The 18,518-nt window shown below is 42.2% G+C and overlaps 1 protein-coding gene across 1 annotated transcript in view; it reads left to right on the top strand.

Moving 5' to 3' along the window:
• Window positions 1–18,168, top strand: part of LOC111153470 (membrane associated ring-CH-type finger 11) — a 121,124-nt gene extending 102,956 nt beyond the window's left edge. The window contains exon 4 of the mRNA XM_022512495.1: window positions 17,684–18,168. Within this exon, the coding sequence (XP_022368203.1) occupies window positions 17,684–18,006 (323 nt within the window). The 3' untranslated portion in view covers window positions 18,007–18,168. The remainder of the gene's footprint in view (window positions 1–17,683) is intronic.
• Window positions 18,169–18,518: the final 350 nt, after the last annotated feature.

Below are 18,518 nucleotides of genomic sequence, written 5' to 3'. Positions count from 1 at the left end.
TTAGTAATGACTAAAATGACTGGAGTCAGCCATGAGGACAGGGATTCATGTGATTAACTTGCTTCTAAAAGGTTACCAAGTCATTTCAGTGTCTGGTAGAACTTGATGAGGTGAGTCCTGTTTCTTGTTGAAGCCACAAAATAAGACTGAAACCCCATTAGGTTAGTGGGATTCCTGAAATAGGGATAGCGGTACTTATGTCTAATCTCACTAACACTATAAATTCGTGCCAACTCCGTATCTGGAAAATGTTTGGATCCTCCCTGAGATACCAAGGAAAGGGACCAGATATGCTTATAAAATTTAAAAACTTGGATCACTTTTGTTCTTTTAAAAAAATTCTTAATTGTCCACACAGTATAAACATATATGTATTGAAATAAGCCAATTTTATGAATATATAAAGTTTAAAAGAAGAACACTTCACTCACACTGCTCTTTCTGTTATGTCCTCCCCTTTACGGAAAGGTTCTCACACCCCAGTGTTTTGGCATCTGCCAGATCTTTTTTATTGGGTTTACATCCATGTGGGGATACAGACACATAGGTAATTTAATATAAGCGGGATCATATTATTCATTGTTAAAAAAATCAACATTTTCATTCAACGACATGATCTAGAGATTTTTCCCTGTGTTCTGTACAACCGTTTACTTTTCTTCTACCGACGGATATCCTGGTTGTTACCAGTCTTCGCCATTAGAAACAATACTGCCAATGAGTGTTTCCGTAGGCAAGGTTCCAAGAAGTACAAAGTCTGGGCTGACGAATAAGTACCTGCCCCATTTTTTGCTCTCTAAAGAAGCTTTACCAGTTTGCCCTCCCCCCATTGTATGACAATTCCCGTTCCCCCACACCTTGACCAAAATGGATATCCGTTTTTTGACATTTTCATTGGTAGTTTGAGCTTTATTTAAGTGCTTTCCTTAAAGTCTGTCTTAGAACTATTTAGGTTTCCGGGGCAATTTTGCCTTAAGAAAATAAGAACATCCACGCCAGGGCCCCTGCTCTTAGGGCAGCTCGTCCTGCCTGGCGTCTCTTGGGGTGTGGTGGGCAGGGGCCCAGACTAGCTCTGTCCTGTAAGTACTCCACTTCTTCTTCCTGAACATGAAGTCAGAAGACAGGATCAAGGTCAGGGATGACTGCCTCTCAGATACCCCGCGTTCCCCGACACGTGCAAGGAGCTCAGGACCAGTTTCTCCTAGCTCTGATACCATGAAACACTCCAGGAGTTCACTTCTCTGTCTCTTTTTTCATGTAGAAAGGGCTCCCAGAAATTGCTTTTAGGAAAATTGCCTCCCTCTGTCCCTTGGGTCTGTGGCTAAAGCACTGAGGCTATTATTGCCTGTTCTCCCTCTTATTCTATTTCTCAGATTTAAACACAGGCGCACCGGATGGAGGAGACACACACACGGAGCCACTGGGAACCAGAAGTCCCTCTTGGGGCTCCATTCAAATAATGCAATAAACTATACTAAGATTGCTTATGTCATCCTGCCTTTGAAAACTGCAGAGATTAGGGAATTTTAAAAAATAACCTGATATATACACTTGAATGAAGATCAGATCAAAATAACTTTTCCTTCATGTGCCAATTATAGTCAGTAGTGGGGGAAAAAAACAACTCTCCTTCTGCAGAAATTTCATACCTCCAATGTCAGGTTTTATTTTCCTCTAGTCTCAATCTAATTAATTTAAAAAATTCATGTGAATTCTTATAGCTCTTAATTTTGAAAAACCTGTTTTTCATACTTGATGATCTGTCTAGCTCAAGGTTCTTGGGCACACTCAAATAAACCAGGTAGAGTTACCCATTGGTAATATATTCACATTTCATTATAGAACTTCAGATAAATAAATACCGCATATTCCTGCAGTCTTTGATTATATGAGACGTATGTTTACATGTTAAAAACCAAGGTAATATTTTTCTCTTGCTTTCAATATTGCTTCACTCTGCTATTTTCTTCCCACCAGGCAAAGCAGATTAAAGTTACACGTGATCAAACCTTTTACTGACATGGAGCTTAAAATGCAGCTTTTCTGATTCTGTGATATTATATGAGGAAAAGTGAAGAATTTTGTCCAAGAATTTAAGGATAATTCAACTCTTGGTGACCACAGATGAGTTCTTCTCACTGCAGAGGGCCAGTGGTCATGCCCGGGTTGTTTTGTTCCTAAAATGATGCTTTTAGATTGTCTTCCTTCCTGTGGCTTGCTTTCCACAAATATAAACCAATTAGCATAAGCAAAGCATGATTAAGAAAGTAAATCAACTCGGGAAAAAGAATTCTAATGCATTCCAAGCAAAATATAAATGACTTTTGGAATCTCTCTTGTTTAAAATTTTCCATGCTCTCTGGCACTTCTCAGCATGATTCAGAAGTTGACAATATTTCCTGAAGGAGTTTCATTGAAAAACAACATATTTACTTAAGGAGTTTGAAAGAAATTAACATTGAAAATTGGAAAGTGCCATAATTTAGGGCAGAAAGAAAATGGGTTTGCCGGAGACCCCAGTAGAGCCTTTGGTTCTCGCGTTGTCAGGCAGGACCATCAACCATATGGATGAGTGTGTTTAAAGAGAAATTTAGGCAAAGTTCATGAAACGTTCATAAAAAATAACCCTTGGGTTACTGCAGAGAGACAAACTATCTATGGATAGATATAAAGTCTAGCAAAAGTTTCCGAGTGAAAAACGTAGTTACCACGGGAACAGTCCCCTTTCTCACGTTCTTCAGGGCCCGTGTAGACGCTGTCCTGCACAGAGGGCTTGAGGATGCCTGGTGGAACAGGAGAGCCACGACCCTAGAATCCAGAGTGACTGGGTGGGCTTCCTCTATGGGAATTGGGGAGGACAGATGTCTGCCACCGACACCCCCACAACCTCTTCTCAGAGCCCCACCCCGTTCAAAACTGTCAGCAAGTTTGATGGCAAGACTCCAAATAGATGTAGCTTCTTTTTTTTTTTTTTTTTTTTTGAAATCACAGAACACTGGGAGCCCAGATCCAGTCTTTCATGGGCCTTGTACACTCTCCCACCCCAGTCACACCAGCACCAGCACCCCCAAGTCTGGGATCTGAGCTGCGGAAAGCCTTCTGTGGGCAGCACTTTGGGCTGCCCCGGAAGGAAAGCCCCCCTACAATCGTACGAGATGGCATTGCTGGGGCTGTCCAGTGTCCTAGGAAAGGCTGATGTGGAAGCATCTGCCTGACTCCTAAGGCATGTGGAAAAGGCGGCTCCGCTTAAACAGCGGTTGGCAGAATAGCTAGGGAACTTGACTAGCCTCGTACTTCCTTTTTGAGTCTTCATATCACAGTTTTCCCTCCTGATGTAAAAGACGATCAGCCCCTTCTGCTCCAAGAAACGCTTCCATTTCCTGAGCGGTGGCTCGACGAGGCATCTGTATCCCTCCAGTGACACAGTTTGGCTACTGAGGAGAATGTGGTCCAGCCGCTAATGCAGGGAGGACAAAAGCCTCCTTCTGCACTTGCCCAGAGCCTTTCTGGGATTCCCTTCACACATGGTCCCAGGCCGAGGCTGGTCTGTCTGGGAGGGCGGCCGCTCTGCTGGGTCTAGTACCACCATGGCCATGACCGCTACCAGACTTGCGTGCTCTGCAAGCTCATTTGGAATCATTTCTTAAATAGAGTAGAACTCCTTGGCAATCATCGATCATTCCTTCCTGACTTCAGTGTGTCTGAGCAGGCACCATGCCCCAGGAAATGCCACGGCTTCCTTTAGACAGAGTCCGAAGCAGGAGTCGGTCCTCTGGTCCCTACATTTCTCGCTTCTGAGCACATCGCAGTCAGGCCCGTCAGGGGAGGAGCAGAGTGGAGCTTTGTAACTCACAACTGTCGGAGGAAAAACAAACCTTCACCTTTTCTATGTTTTGAGAAGTAGACCATTATTATCACTTCACTCTGGAGGTACAAATTAAAGGCTTTTCAATGCCTTAATGATACTGAAGTTTACGAATTTCTCTAAAGGTTATGATCATGGCTGATTATTAGAGACATTGCTGCCTTTAAACCCCAGGAAATAGAATAAAAGGACTTGTTTTTGCTACTTGTCCTTCAGTGCAGCACCTGAAATGGACCCTCAAAGCAAATTAACTCTTTAGGCCTCCTCATGGGGGAGAAAGCACAAGCCATTGCCTTCCTCTCCTTTGACCTTGTAAAGTTCAAGCTCTTTTGGAGAAATGTTGAATAGTTAGCAGAGCAACAGACCAAACATGCTCATATTGTTGACTTCTATTTCCTACCGAGAAAAGGTGACCCTTTCAGCTGTCTCTCTCGACTGGGGGCAGCGGAGCCGAAGGGGCGCCAGTCATGTACGAAGCCAACATTTCCTGGGTGTTGACTGTGTTTATTGCCTGGACTGCAGGGTAGAGGTATTAATAGAACAGGGTCCACTGCCCGTTCTTGAACAGCCCATGATCTAAGCATGGTTGTTACATTTTGAAATGGTTTAAAAAATATTGAGAGAAGAATATTATTTCATGACATATGAAAATTACATCAAATATAAATTTCAGTGCCCATAAATAATGTTTTATTGGAACGCAGACCTACCCTTTCATTTATGTGCTGTCAATGAGTAGTTCCAATCTCGTCAGTGAGAGACCATAATGTTCACATAGCCTTAAATATTTACTGTCTGGCCCTTTCCAGAAAGGGTTTGTGGAGCCTGGAATGTAACATATTCTCTCCTCTCCAGCTGCTGGCGAGAGACAGGGAAATAAGCAATTGAAATGGGAAGTGGAAGGTGCTGGGAGACAAATACATGTGAGGCAGGTGTGAGGAGTTTGGTTAGACATCCTCACGGGGCAGCAGAATCTATGGGGAGGAAGCAATCTTGAGCTACACTTTAGTTTATTTGAGCTACGCTTTAAAGAAGAGCATGAAAGGGGCCAGAGAGAGGCAGCCGCCTGAGCCTGTCGACACCTGAAAAAGTGTATTTTGGAGGACTCCTAGGGAATTGGGTGTGACAAGAGCAAAAGATGCTTGCTGGGGGAGTAGCAGAGGAAATGAGGTCTGATTGTCTAGAGGGATCCTGTGGGTGGGACGTGGGTGTGGGACCCAACCCAGAAAGCTCAGAGAACCCCTGGAGGGTGGTCTGCTGCACATGACTGGGCAGCGTGATGTTAAAGAAAGAGCTCTGGGGGTGGGGGTGGGGGCGGGGTCGAAGGGGGTGGCGGGCTCAGAGGACATGCTAGGAAGGCAAGAAGATAATAAGCCAGGCAAGGTTTAGGCCCATCATTAATGTAGATGGACAGCTGCTGGAATTAAAAGAGGTTGATCACAAGATAACAGCGATGAAATCAGTGGAGGCTGGGCGGGAATGGGGAGGTAAAGGAGAGGGGCCATCAGGTGTAATTCAAAGAGTCTGATTGGCAGATGGGAGGAAAAGATGATAAGTTCTGTTTGAACATTTTCTTTTTGCAGAAGTTCTGAAGAATCAAGTGGAAATGGCCAGGAAGTGGCTGGATATAGGAGTCTGGAGCACAGGGTAGAAATTTGAGCTGGAGATGGACATGTGGTAGTCGAAGCCTCGGTCTGCAGGGAAAAGTGGTCTCGGCAAGATGAACAGCAGTTTGAGGAACACAGAGACTCAAAGAACAGGCAGTGGGCATGACTAGGGGAGAAAAAAGTGGGTCAGACAAGGTGAAGAGGAAGGAAGGAACTTTGGGGAAGGGGAGCACCATGCCAGTAGTGCCAGGTGCCAGGAGAGTCGGTGAATGAAGCCAAAATGTACTCACTGTATTTGGCAGTATGGGTGTTGGATGACTAGACACAAGGTTATGGTGGCCGAGAGTGGCTGGGACAGGCAGAAGGGGGCTTGGAATGTAGGTTCACAAATCTTGGCTGAACAAAGACATAGTCAAATAAGGGCAGAACCTGGAGTTGGGTGTGGAATTGAGAAAAGTTCCTGTTTTATTTGTTTTAATGGTAGAGCCAGCCAGGGACAAATGCTGAGAAGAAAGATCCAGAAGAAACCAGAGAAAGATTGAAGAATGAACAGCTTGTTGCCTATGTGAACTTGGAACTGGCACCCAGCACTCAGGGGAGGGGTCGACCTTGCTCAGGAGGGGCGTGGTGCCCCTGAGAAGGGCTAGAAGGCGGAGAGTGGGCACAGCGGGGCATGGCTGACTGTGCTGCTCCTGGAGAACAAGTTGAAGGGCTTCCTGGCAGAAGACTTCCCGTTCTCAGTCAAGTTGGTAGTAGGGTCTGAGGGGAACATTAAAAATGAAAATCAATGCGGGGGGCTTTGGTCCCTGCCCTGGGCAAGATAGAGCGCCCCCTGGAGGCTGGAATGACGGTGGCCCCGGTCTGCAAGGCCCCGTGGCTCTATTTTTCACTCACTGGGGACAAGGAGCAAGTGGAGAGAGGTGAGCTTCGAGGCTGGGCTGAGATAGGGTTTGTGCAGAGTTGCAGAGAGCCGAGCAGCGCTGGCGGTCTTGACTTTCATCTCCAGGGCTGGGAGAGTGATTCCGGGGTGGGAGGGGGTGTTTTCTTGGCGCTGGGGAAGGAACCAAAGCCAGAAAGAAGTGGCCGATGGGGAAGGAATGTGCTGTCCAGGGGCTCGGCCTTCAGGAGGTGGAGGAGGGCGCGCAGAGATTAAGAAAGTGGGTAAGAAGCCCAGGAGGCATTGGCTGTTGGCACCCGGTGGGAGAGTCCCGAAGCTTGCAGCTGGAGCGGTTTCTGGAAGGGAAGGGCCCAGGCGGGAGTGAAGGGGGTGCGCAGCAGAGGGCGAAGGTCCTATACCTCAGGTCATGGTTGGATCATCCACAGCAGCCTGAAACACGAAGTCGTGTGTCAAGAGGGCCGAGGGGGGCCGGAAACCAGGGGACAGAGCACCGAGGACGGTTGAGAGCGGCCAAGGGGCCAGGAGGGGCTGCCTTCGTGGCTACCCTGGGTGCTCACGTGATCACATGTGTTTTGTGCAACTTTACCCCTTCTTTTGCGTGGCTTTACTGTTTTCTGGAAGAAGAGCTGTGGGAATTTAAATACGTGAGGCTCCTGCACAACCAAGCAGCCTTTGAAGGATCCAAGTGTGTCCCTAGGCCTGTGGGAGACGCGGTTGGTATTGAGGCCACCGGCTTAGAACCAGAAGTTCTCCTGGGAGATCAGAGTCGATTGTGTGGCAGAGGGAATCATGATATGAAAAGGCAGCTCCCGAGCCTAAAATCCTGGAGATGGTTCTTCCGAACCTGCCTCTCTTTGGATCTCCTGGCTCCAGGCTATTCTGCAGCCAAGAACTTTGTTCACCAAAGAGAATGTGAATATGATCCCTCCTCTGATGATGCGTCCGTGCGCAGTGGGGACCTGGGGGCCTGGGGCCAGATATGCAGGAACAAGGTTTTAAAGACCACACTGTGATAATGGCTCAGATTTTGTTTTCTAATCTGAGTACTATACAAAAGGATTTTCCTCAGATTTCCCATTTCATCTTCACGACACTCTCCTGCCAGGTGTAAGTGCTGTTGCTGTTCCTGTCTCAGAGATGAAAGCACTCCAGGCACCATTAAGGAGGACCCCCCCCACCTCCACCCAAGGTCACACAGAGTGGAAGAGGGACTTGAGACTGGAATCCAGACCTTTACCTCCAGAGCCTGTGTCAGAATATTTATGTGATTCAGTTAATTCAATTTATTATTTAGTAAATACCCCTTCATGTATGCTGAGCTTGAATGGTTCATTTGCAAGATGTTGTTGTTTATTCAGGAAGTGAAACCACCATCAGTTGGTGTCTCAAACACCTGAGGCTAACAATGGGAATAAATACCTTTTTGAGGGAGGGGGGAGCTGAATTTAGATCAGGAATGGGGAAAAAAATTTCCTCCCAAACCCAAAGTAATGTAGCCATTTTGCGAAACCTTTACTCATGTATTCGAGATTAATAGAGCCATACAGAACATACAGAAATACTAGTAGAGAATGGGAAAGACTTAATACAGTATTCCAAGAGCAATCGCTTTCCACTGATCTGAGTGAGACAATTTCCAAATAAGAATTATATATGTAAAGAATCACATCTAAACCTTGAATTTTGTTGCTAGGTCACAGAATAGAGTATTAGGGAAAGCTGAGGTCTGAGCATTTTAATATTCAGGGTAAAAAATCCATTAATACTTTTGATTAAAAAAAACCTTACTGAGGTTGTGTGAATGAAATCAAAGAGTTAGAAATTTTATTTATGTTTAGGTGGTTGCTTCTGTTCGGAATTTTTACCCACTGCCTGTACAATTTAAAAGAAATGAAAAAACAAAGCCAACAAAGATGAAGTAGCCCATTGCAGTCCTAAAGATAAACAGGGTCTGGATATTTTAGTTTAGATCTTTTGAAGTATTGTTCTAGTCCTGAGAAATAGAACAGCTAATACATATATGCTTTGCGCTAGAGATGAATAAAATCATGTTCTGTGAGTTTGCAGTAGACAGTTTGTCCATTGGAGAAGAAGGCAGATTAAATTAGCTGGGCTTCTACATGCCACTAGGAAAAGCCCACTAACAGTCTCCTAAGAATTGTGTTTGCTCAGGGGCACCTGTGTGGCTCAGTCCTTTCAGCGTCTGTCTCTTGATCTCAGTTTGGAGCCTACTTAAGAAAAACAAAAGATCTGTGTTCAGTCCATATACTAGAATGTGGGGGAAAGAAATGGAAATCTATCAAAGTAGATCCCCAATTCTAAAAACTTTAATACGTAAAATGGACATTGATAGGGTTTTAACCCCATACTGCTATGCTGGGGTTTGCAGAGTTACTTCTATAAATTGTGAGGGTCGCTGTAATCCTTCCCAGTGCTGTAGTGTACTCTTTAAGATAAAGACCAGAGGAGAACTTACAGTTCATCCCAGCTTTGGGTGTTACTGAAGAGATTGTGATTCTATCTCCTTCATGGTATAATATCTCCTGGACCAAGGAGATACTAGTGTGGACTGACTTTGGCCAAGGATGGCTCTTGAGGTCTGAGACCTTGCAGAGTATAAAGCACACTGGACTAGACATCAAAGCTCTGGCTCTGATCCTGGGCTCTAGCACTAACTGTGGACCCTTGGGCAAAGCATGTCACTTCTCTGGGCCTCAGAGTCCTCATGACCCAAAACAAAGGGATTAGATGAAATCATACCCAGTATTTTCTAATTTTGAAATTCAGTGACTATGTCCACTGCTGATTGCTGTGATAGATGACGTCACCCCTTTGCTGCAAGGTGTTTCATCTGCTCATGACTTGAGGGACATACTTGAAGTTGTATTCAGCAGAAATTAAACTAGTTCTAATCCATGCTCCCAGATATAGGAGGATTCTAGGATATCTTTGTCATCTCTAAGGGCAGTGGTCTTATTCCTTCATTTCTTTTATTGAAACAGTCATGTCCATAGGTGACTTTTTTTCACAGACACTTTTGGGTAGAAACTTAGATGATATAACAATTCTTCTCTCCTGTGAATTCTCTTAATCCTTTAAAAAATGAACATATCATGTGTTTTGTAACATGTAACAAAATCTGCAGCTTTTGAGGAATGTTCTGTGACTGTGCCAGAGGTAGATTTGAGAGGCAGGGCTAGTCATTGAAAGATCAGGAATCTCCTATCTACTAAGAAAAGAAATAATTAAAATGATTGATTGACGGATTGGCTTCTTAGAACAGCAGATAGTCAAATGAATGGACAATCTCTTTTATGCTCCCTGTTTTGCATGGAAATAGCAGAGAAGAATCCATATTGACCTCTTAGGCCTTAGGCCCGAGTGTAGTCATTTTGTGACTAGCTGGGTTTGTGGATGCGGGGAGACATTTGATGACCAGGGAACAACAACACCATGGAGGAATCAGCTACAGTTTACTGGGACTGAAAATAAGTCCTTGCAAAGGAATTGAGCTCTTCTAGCCCCTGCCAGGCCATGTGTGTGTGTGTGTGTTTGTGTGTATGCATACATATGCTTATATATGTATGAAACAAGGGCCTCGATTCCTAAGCCTTTTTTATCTCTAGTCTTGGAGTGCATGTCACATGTCCCAGTGTCTTAGTTTGATATCTTAAGGTAGTACTTTACCATTTTAAAGAACAATACTTTAAATTTAATTTAATTTTGTGTTCATGACACCATCATGACTAGACTTAAGTTGACCCTTGTCATCCCTTAAATCCCAGTGATGGCTACTCTTCTCTTTCTCATTCCTTCTCATTCAGTGAAGATTTTTGAGTTTCTGCTGTGTTTCAAACATTGAAGTAGGAGTTGGACTCCTGTCCTCAGGGAGCACATGGCTGATTGAGGTCATGGGCATAGAAAAAAATTATTCCAGTACAGGTAATAAGGAAAACAGTGCAGGTATTTCTTTTGTGGTGAGGTAGAAGGTAGGAGAGAAGGATTAATTTTGAGTGGGCTAGAGAAGAAATTATGAGAGAATTTGGACCTTGAAGATGTTTAATAATGGTTCATCATGAAAATGTAGGAGAGTGGATCATTCCAGAGAAGTCTCTTTCTTACAGCTTTATCACAGGTTTGCTCAGAAGATAGAATTAGCAGAATTTAGTGCAAGAGGATTGAAGAGCCTAAGTGATTCTAAGGTTTTAGCCTAACTGACTTGGGGATGGTCAGTAACTGAAATAGGGATAGTAGGTCAAGAAACAATAAATAAATAAATAAACAACAACAACAAAAAAGAAATTCAACCTTTGTCGGGACCTTTTGGAAAAGAGTGTGCTTCATTCCCTGCCAGTTAGTAAACTATTATACTCCTTATTAAAATTTGGCTTTGCCATCTTGTTCAATCGTCAGGCAATGACATCATCAACACGGAAGATCTAGCACCTGTGTGCTCTTTGCATCCAGCCTGGTGACTGGGTTCACTGAGCAGACAGGAGGAGAGGGAGAGTGGCAGGGTTATAGGACAGACACCATCAGTTTTCTTTTGTGAACTCCGAGAGGAGCAATCACTCAGGGTCTTCACTATTGTAATAAACTTTTCCCCATGGGTACTCTTGTGTACTCTACTTTGGGGCTGGGTGGGTCAGATCATCAGTATTTGGAAATAGCCAGCCTCTAGTTGCAAGAGTTTTTGTGCTGTGGGAAGTTTGTGAATAATTCTTATTCTTATTACATTTCTTGCACAGAAGATTTTACCAATAGTTTGAGTGTTTAAGTCCCTGGGCTTTATGCTTTCATGATTAGCCTGACATTCTCAACTTAAATCTATGAATTAATATATTCTCAGAATGACATATATATATAAAATTTATATTCAACAATGGAAAAATCAACTCATCTTTTTTAGTTGTAAGTGCATGTTATGTGGGCTATTTCTTAACATTATTTGTTCTGATATGGGCAACACCGGAAATACATTTTCACAAAAATCCCCATGTATAATCAGGACATTGTAGGTCCCTGAGACTTGACTTTTAAGATATCAGTTTATGATGGCCTTGTCTTGTGAATCTAGGGACTTCAGTGACGGTATATATTATATCGTCTTTCAGTCTTCATCTCTGTAAGTTTTATATTTTTGCACTTTTGTTTTATTCTTTAAGATGTGCATATAGTTCAGTTCAAAAAAAGCATTCAGTGTACAACTAAAGAATCACTCATGATTATTTCTTCAAGGTTCATATTAACAAGATTCAACAATGGCAGAGTGACTTTTTTTTAAAAGATTTTATTTATTTGAAAGAGAGAGAGAACAAGTGGGGAAGGAGCAGAGGGATAAGCAGATTACCTGCTGAGCAGGGACCACCCCCCCACCTCCCCACCAACTTGAGGCTTGATCCCAGGATCCTGAGATCATGACCTGAGCCTAAGATAGACACTTAACCAACTGAACCACTCAGGTGCCCCATGGGGGAGTGACTTTTAAAGTGTTTATCTCTATAGTCACATCTAAGTCTCCATAACTGTTGAGCATTTAAATTTGGGGTAGGTTGGGAAAATGCGCCAGGAAGATTAATGCATTTTATGACACGCTAGCAAAGATCATGCAACAAAGGGTATCTTGGACCTCAGTCTTATTTAGTTAATACTCTTTGAACAACCATGCTCTGGTCTTTGAGTAATGGAAATTAAGGGGTCAAACATGGGTCTACTTTATGAGATTGACTCTAAACTGTTCTTAAGTGGGATTAAATGGGACCCAAAGTCCCCATTCTGCTTCTGCTGCACACTGACTTCTCAGGATGACATTGGTTGTATTTTGTAGAGTATGTGTAAATTTCACTGTGTGAGGTGGGGAGAGAGTGAGAGAGACCAAAAGAAATCTTGGCAATGGACAGTGGTGAAATTTAATCTAGAAATCTTGGAATTTTCACAGTCAAGAGCCTTTTCTGGCAAAATATCTGCCGTGTGTTGCAAATTCTTCAGCTCTCGCAAAGGTCGTTTTGATTGAACAGTACACAGGGCTTTAGCCTTTATCCCTTTGTGGACCTTGCACTTCTTGGGAAAGCTCAGGGTGGATGCAGCTTCCCAGATGAGGCTCTCACCAACGTAATGTTGCCCTCAACCACTTTCTTCTTGTGGGTAGGGAGAGGAGAAAGGGGCTATTTCATTGGGCCTCTTAGAGATATAACAGTGTCAGTGACACACAAGGATATTAAAAATGGCAGCTAACTATATAACTTTGCCCAAATCACAGTCTCCAAGGCTTAATTTACTCATATTTTAAATGAGGGTGTTGTAGATCTACATGGTCTGTCTTTGTCTGTTCAAGCCTTTATAGCAAAATACCACAGACTGGATGGCTGAAACAAAGGACATTTATTTTTTACAGTTCTGAAGGCTGGGAAGTCCATGGTCAGGATGTCAGCATGTTCAGTGTTCAGTCGTGTCTCTCATTTTGGTTTGAGGATGTTTCTCATTCTCATGTGTCCTCACATGGCCTTTCCTTGGTGTCTCTTCCACTTTACAGAAGGGCATTAATCCTATCATGAAAGCCTCCCCCCATGACTTAAAATAGCTCTAATAACTCTCCCAAAGGTCCCACCTCGAAATACCATCACATGAAGGCTTAGGGCTTCAATAGTTATTAAATCTCTCCATGTCTCAATTTCCTCAACCATGAAATTGTTCAATCACGGTATCTATTTGTAGAGTCGATGTCAAGATTAAGTGAAAATCATGCAAATAAAGCACTTAGTACAGTGCTTGGCACAAAACAGATCCTTGATAAAAATTTAAGTTTTGAAAAACAACCAAACTTATTTGAACAAAAGCTGAGACAGGTAACACAAGAAATGAAATTTTTTGATCGGTAGCTTGGTTGTTAATATCAAAATTTGTTTTTGACTATAAATTTGGCAAGTCTCTGTTCATCATAACAAATCATTTGTTTGTATTGAAATAGACACGAACAAGTGGTGTGTATCTGCGCACACACGTCTGAGCATATACCTTGATAGTCTGTATGAGCATGTACCTTGATAGTCTCCCCCATCATTTCTTTGGGTAATTCATTTTCTACTACCATATAAGAATTTCAACCAACACACCACTTACAAATTTGGGAGATATTTTACCTATACACGAATACTGTGCTTTTATTTCAGTGAAACCAGAAACATTTAAACTTGCTCTTTTTAAAGAAGATTATTCCCTAACAAAAGTGTTCCTTTTGCACATCAATAAAATGGTGCTCCAATTAAATGTTACTAGCAGGGAAATGATAACCACACATACACACACATAATTACTGAACTCTCAAAACCCCAAATTCCTATGAATCATACCTTGTTGACATCCATGCTATTAATAATGTAGCAAGTACCCTAAAATATTTAATATTTACATTTTACAGAAATTATCATTGCTTTTCCTTTCACGTCTGGTGGCTCAGATGAAAAATATACATCTAAGAATAAATCTAAACCTATTCTTATATGACCTGAAATATCAAGGTGACAAGTTCATTTAAAGCTTAATTTGAGGTGTTGCTCAGATAGTGAAGCTACTAGAGGAAGTGAGTTTCTCGGTTGTGAAACAAGAGGAGACAAGATCGTCAGTAAGGAAGTATGGCAGCATGATTTTTAATTGTTGGATTTTCACCCTGTGAGCTAAAGTCAAATGAATCCTTACTCTTGAATTTCAGTGATGGGAGTAGCCATATGTTCTCATTACCTCAAGTACAAAAGGCATTTGCTGCGATTCTAGAAGATTCAGAGAAGAAAGGGGGAAATGTACCTTCCAGAGGACAACGTTGGGGGTGGAGCGCATTCTCCTGTTTCAGGAAACTTTAAGCTCCTCAAGGGCAAGGAATAATTCCGAACGCTCATGGAGGCATAAAACAAAATCTAAGCATCATTCATAACTTGAAATGCAATTAAGAAGCAGCACGTGGAGCTGGAAATTCAAGAGGACTATGGCTTCATGAAAACTTCCAAGTAACTCTCTCAGTGTCATTCAAAAATGTCCTATAAAGACCTGTGGCATTTATTTGTGCACATTGGGTACATTTATGTATTTAGAAAAGGGCTACCAGGAATGCATTCCCAGAAAGTGACTGTAAGCTCTAGTAAGTGATCTGATTTCTGGCCTCTTAAAGGAAATCGATAAAAGAAGAATAGGGTCCTGTGAAATGAGTGGTTTCCTGGGGTGAAGCCATCCGCCAGAATGAACCTGTTGCAAGCTGTAATGGTTTTGTGATTAGTGTGAATGAATGTTTCTCACCACATAGATTCACTATTGACTTTTTAGTTAATAATAATGTCTTGTGTTTATAGAGCCACCATCTCGAGGAAATTTGAGTGCTTTATAATTGATGAATTTCAATTTATATTCATACTATCCTGCTGAAAGTATAGATTAGGTACTCTGATTGTGTTTTAATGAGGAAAAATAGAGCCAGAAACGTTAAATCATGGCCCACAGAGATTTCAGAAGGCTAATGATAGAATCATCAATTAATATCTGGTAGTCTTTCTTTTAACTCTGGCCGTTTCCCAAAAAATGTCTGATCAGTTGTGTCAGTCATTCCTTAGGAAACGAAGCTGACCAAAACACAATTTTTGCAATTGGTATGATTAACAGAAGTTTCCATTCCTTCTCATTATTTTGGTGATATTCTGCAATTATCTATTTTTATTTATTGGACCACATGCATGTTTTAGTGGCCTATGTTCACATCCTTGGAATACTTTAAAGCCACATGTGTCAGAAGTTTATCTCCTGGGAAGGGAGTAATATAAAACTTAAATTCTGGTATGAGACAGTTGTGATTTAAAAACAAAAACAAAAACTGGGTATCTCCATCACCTACCTGTCATTGTTTTAGCTGACAAAAAAATGAAGTAATCCTCTCAAAAATATCCATGTTCAAAACCCTTACTTATTGTACCTATGGGAAGATAACTATCATCCTTTCAATCACCCATTTATGCAGCCTTAAAAATGTGAGACTGATTCTTCCTGCTTCTTGCATTACTATTTCTATCATTTTTTTAAATCTGGCAAGTGTCTTACTTTGTCCCTCTATATTTTCCTTACTGTTTCCACTCTGCTCTCCATGTGGAAACCTCCCTATTTGTCGCCACTACTTTAGTTGTCTATCCCTCAATACATCTTAGGTAAATTTTCCTAATAAATTCTCTGAATTTTTTAACATATGAATTATTCAGGCAGAAAAAAGTACACAGAATATGTTGAGCAACCACATCTCTACCCCCAAAATTTAAAAAAAAAAAAAAAAAAGTGACATTAGAGATACAATCAGAAGGCCTATTTGAAGCCTCTCCTGGACCTTGTTTCTTTTCTTAGCTCCCCACCATGTCTTTCATGGTTATTATTTTTATGCATGTTTTTATACTTTTTACATAGATTCACTATTGGCTTTTTAATTAATAATGATTTACTAACCCCATCATTTCTTTCTGAAACTTTCAGGTTTTTTTTTTAATGTGACTTTGAGATTTCTGCTCAAAATCTTAAGATTTCTCCATCTTCGTGCATGTGACCTTGTTCCCTTTACTTGTGTGGCTGTGATCCAATGAGCCACATAATACAGTTGATCCATTCTTCTTAGAATGCACTTTGAGATTGTTTGGGATTTTCCCCCTCAAATGCAAACGATTATGAAATAAGCATTTTTTAAAAGATTTATTTATTTGAGAGGGAGAGAGAAGGGGGTAAGGGGGTAGGGGCAGACGGAGAGGGCAAGAGAGAATCTCAAGAGGATCCACTCCCACCCTCCCCCTCCACCCACCACCCACCACCCCACTGCCTGGTCCAAGCACAGAGCCTGATGCAGGGCTCAATCTCACGACCCTGAGATCAGGGCTTGAGCTGAAACCAAGAGTCAGACACTCAACCGACTGAGCCACCCAGGCGCCCCTACATAGTAAACATTTTTAGTGCACTTCCTTGTTCTCATTTGTGAGCGTTTCTCTAGGTTCTGTACTCTAAGATCTAAATACTGGGAGGTATATCTGCTCACTTTCAATTAAACAGTGCCTGTAGCCACCTGACGTGCTGTATTTTTTTTTTAAAGAGTTTATTTATTTGATAGAGATCACAAGCAGGCAGAGAGGCAGGCAGAGGGAGAGAGGGAAGCAGGCTCCCTGCTGAGCAGAGAGCCCCGACGTGGGGCTTGATCCCAGGATCCTGAGATCATGACCCTGAGATCATGAGCTGAGCCGAAGGCAGAGGCTTAACCCACTGAGCCACTCAGGCGCTCCTGTTGTGCCGTATTTATGTGCCATCTTCCATCTAAGAAAAGACGCTTACTGATCTCTCTACCGACTTTCAGTGGAATTTGAGCCTCATAAAGTAGAGTTCCTTCTCGCTTCTCAAATGAAGGGACCTCCCCAAGGAATTTCTTTTTGTGGGGGGTCACCAATTCAAAAGCTCTTGGACCAGGCTGAATGTAACTGTGAAAAATGCAGGGTGTGGCGGCATCTAGGCAGGATGGTAGAGATGGAGCCTGGTGTCCCAGTTACAGGCTGCCAGTTTACGATCCTAACCTTGTTTATTTTCTTGAGAGTCTGTCTCAGAAATGTGTAATCATTCCGAACAAAGAGCAAGGGCTCTAGAATGAGCCTGCCTGGGTTTGAAAACCCCCTCCACGGCTACTCGTTGTCTGCTCTGGAGCTCCTTCCTTGTTTGTAAAATGGGGGATGGGCTCATGGTGAAAACTCAATGAAGTGTAATATATCGGAAACTCTCAAGTAGGTGCTACATACATTTTTGTTGAATTACTGAAGAAAGTAAAAATAAGAAGAATGTGTATCATACCTCCTGTGTTGTCAGACATTGTTTTAGGAACTAGGAAGATGGTAATGACTTGAATATGTATTTCTTTCCTAAATTACCAGTTGAGACCAAAGTCCCCAGTATGTTGCTTGGCCCACAGTGGGCAGTCAGAGATGATGAATGAATCAATAAACCTAATGATTCTCTTATGGCAATGTACGTGCCCAAGATATGTTCTCAGCTGTAATGGGGGCAAGTTAATTATATTCATGAGACCTTTGCTCTGTGCTTGTTAGTGTCCTTATTCTTTGGAGACTGATTATTCCTGTGTAATATGGAAAGTAGCTTACCATTAGCCATAATATTTGAGAAGTCAGGATACCATGTTTTTTGATGATGACGAGTAACAGAGAATTGACTATTTTTTTTCAATCCCTTACCTGTATATAAAGTAAGATTCTTAACTTTTTTGATCATGATGGGCCTTTTTTATTTTTCCATGAATTTTAGGTCTCATTGTCCATGAAGGAGCTGCAGTTTACAGAGTATTTAAGCGCTGGCGAGCTGTTAACTTACACTGGGATGTATTAAATTATGATAAAGCCACAGACATCGAAGAAAGTAGCCGGGGAGAGTCTTCCACAAGCAGGACTTTATGGCTGCCATTGACGGCTCTGCGGAACAGGAACTTGGTCCACCCGACGCAGTTAACCTCCCCGAGGTTCCAGTGTGGCTACGTGTTGCTGCATCTGTTCAATCGGATGAGGCCCCATGAAGATTTGTCAGAGGATAATAGCTCAGGGGAGGTTGTGATGAGAGTGACTTCTGTGTGACACAAGTGTAAGGCGGCGTGGCGCAGACCACCCTGCACATTTTGGAATGTAATTGCAATGAATGGCAAAACCATAGCACTTCTAAAAACACACATCTATGAACTTTTTAAAATTTATGCTTTTTATATGAACATTTGAATTGCAAATACATTTTTCTGAAAAAAAAAAGAGTTCTCTGGTTCTTTGTTTTCTGACTTATCACATCTTTTATAAGTTGGTACTTGAAATCATTTTACGTATAATTTAACTCTACTTGGTTAAAAGAATGATGAAAGTTATCCTTAAGGCTGAAACTATTTTTTCTTGCTTGTTTTAAATATATTTTTGTCAAACTTTTTGCTCCATGTGTAGTTTTTCAGGCATGCTACTAGCGGGAAAGAGTTGGGAACTCTGCAGGCAGGTACCAAAGTGCCAACTGGCGATGCGACGCTGTGTACTGGCCCTCTGTGTGCCTCGTGCTTATTGGCAAATGTGAGCGGGACTTTTTTGCTGGGTCGAAATAATCTGTCACC

This window comes from Enhydra lutris, unplaced genomic scaffold (assembly GCF_002288905.1).
Source record: "Enhydra lutris kenyoni isolate GAN:26980312 unplaced genomic scaffold, ASM228890v2 scaffoldscaffold32, whole genome shotgun sequence".
Taxonomy (NCBI): domain Eukaryota; kingdom Metazoa; phylum Chordata; class Mammalia; order Carnivora; family Mustelidae; genus Enhydra; species Enhydra lutris.
The sequence above is the reverse complement of the archived record's forward strand: the minus strand, read 5'-3'. Positions and strand labels throughout refer to the sequence as shown.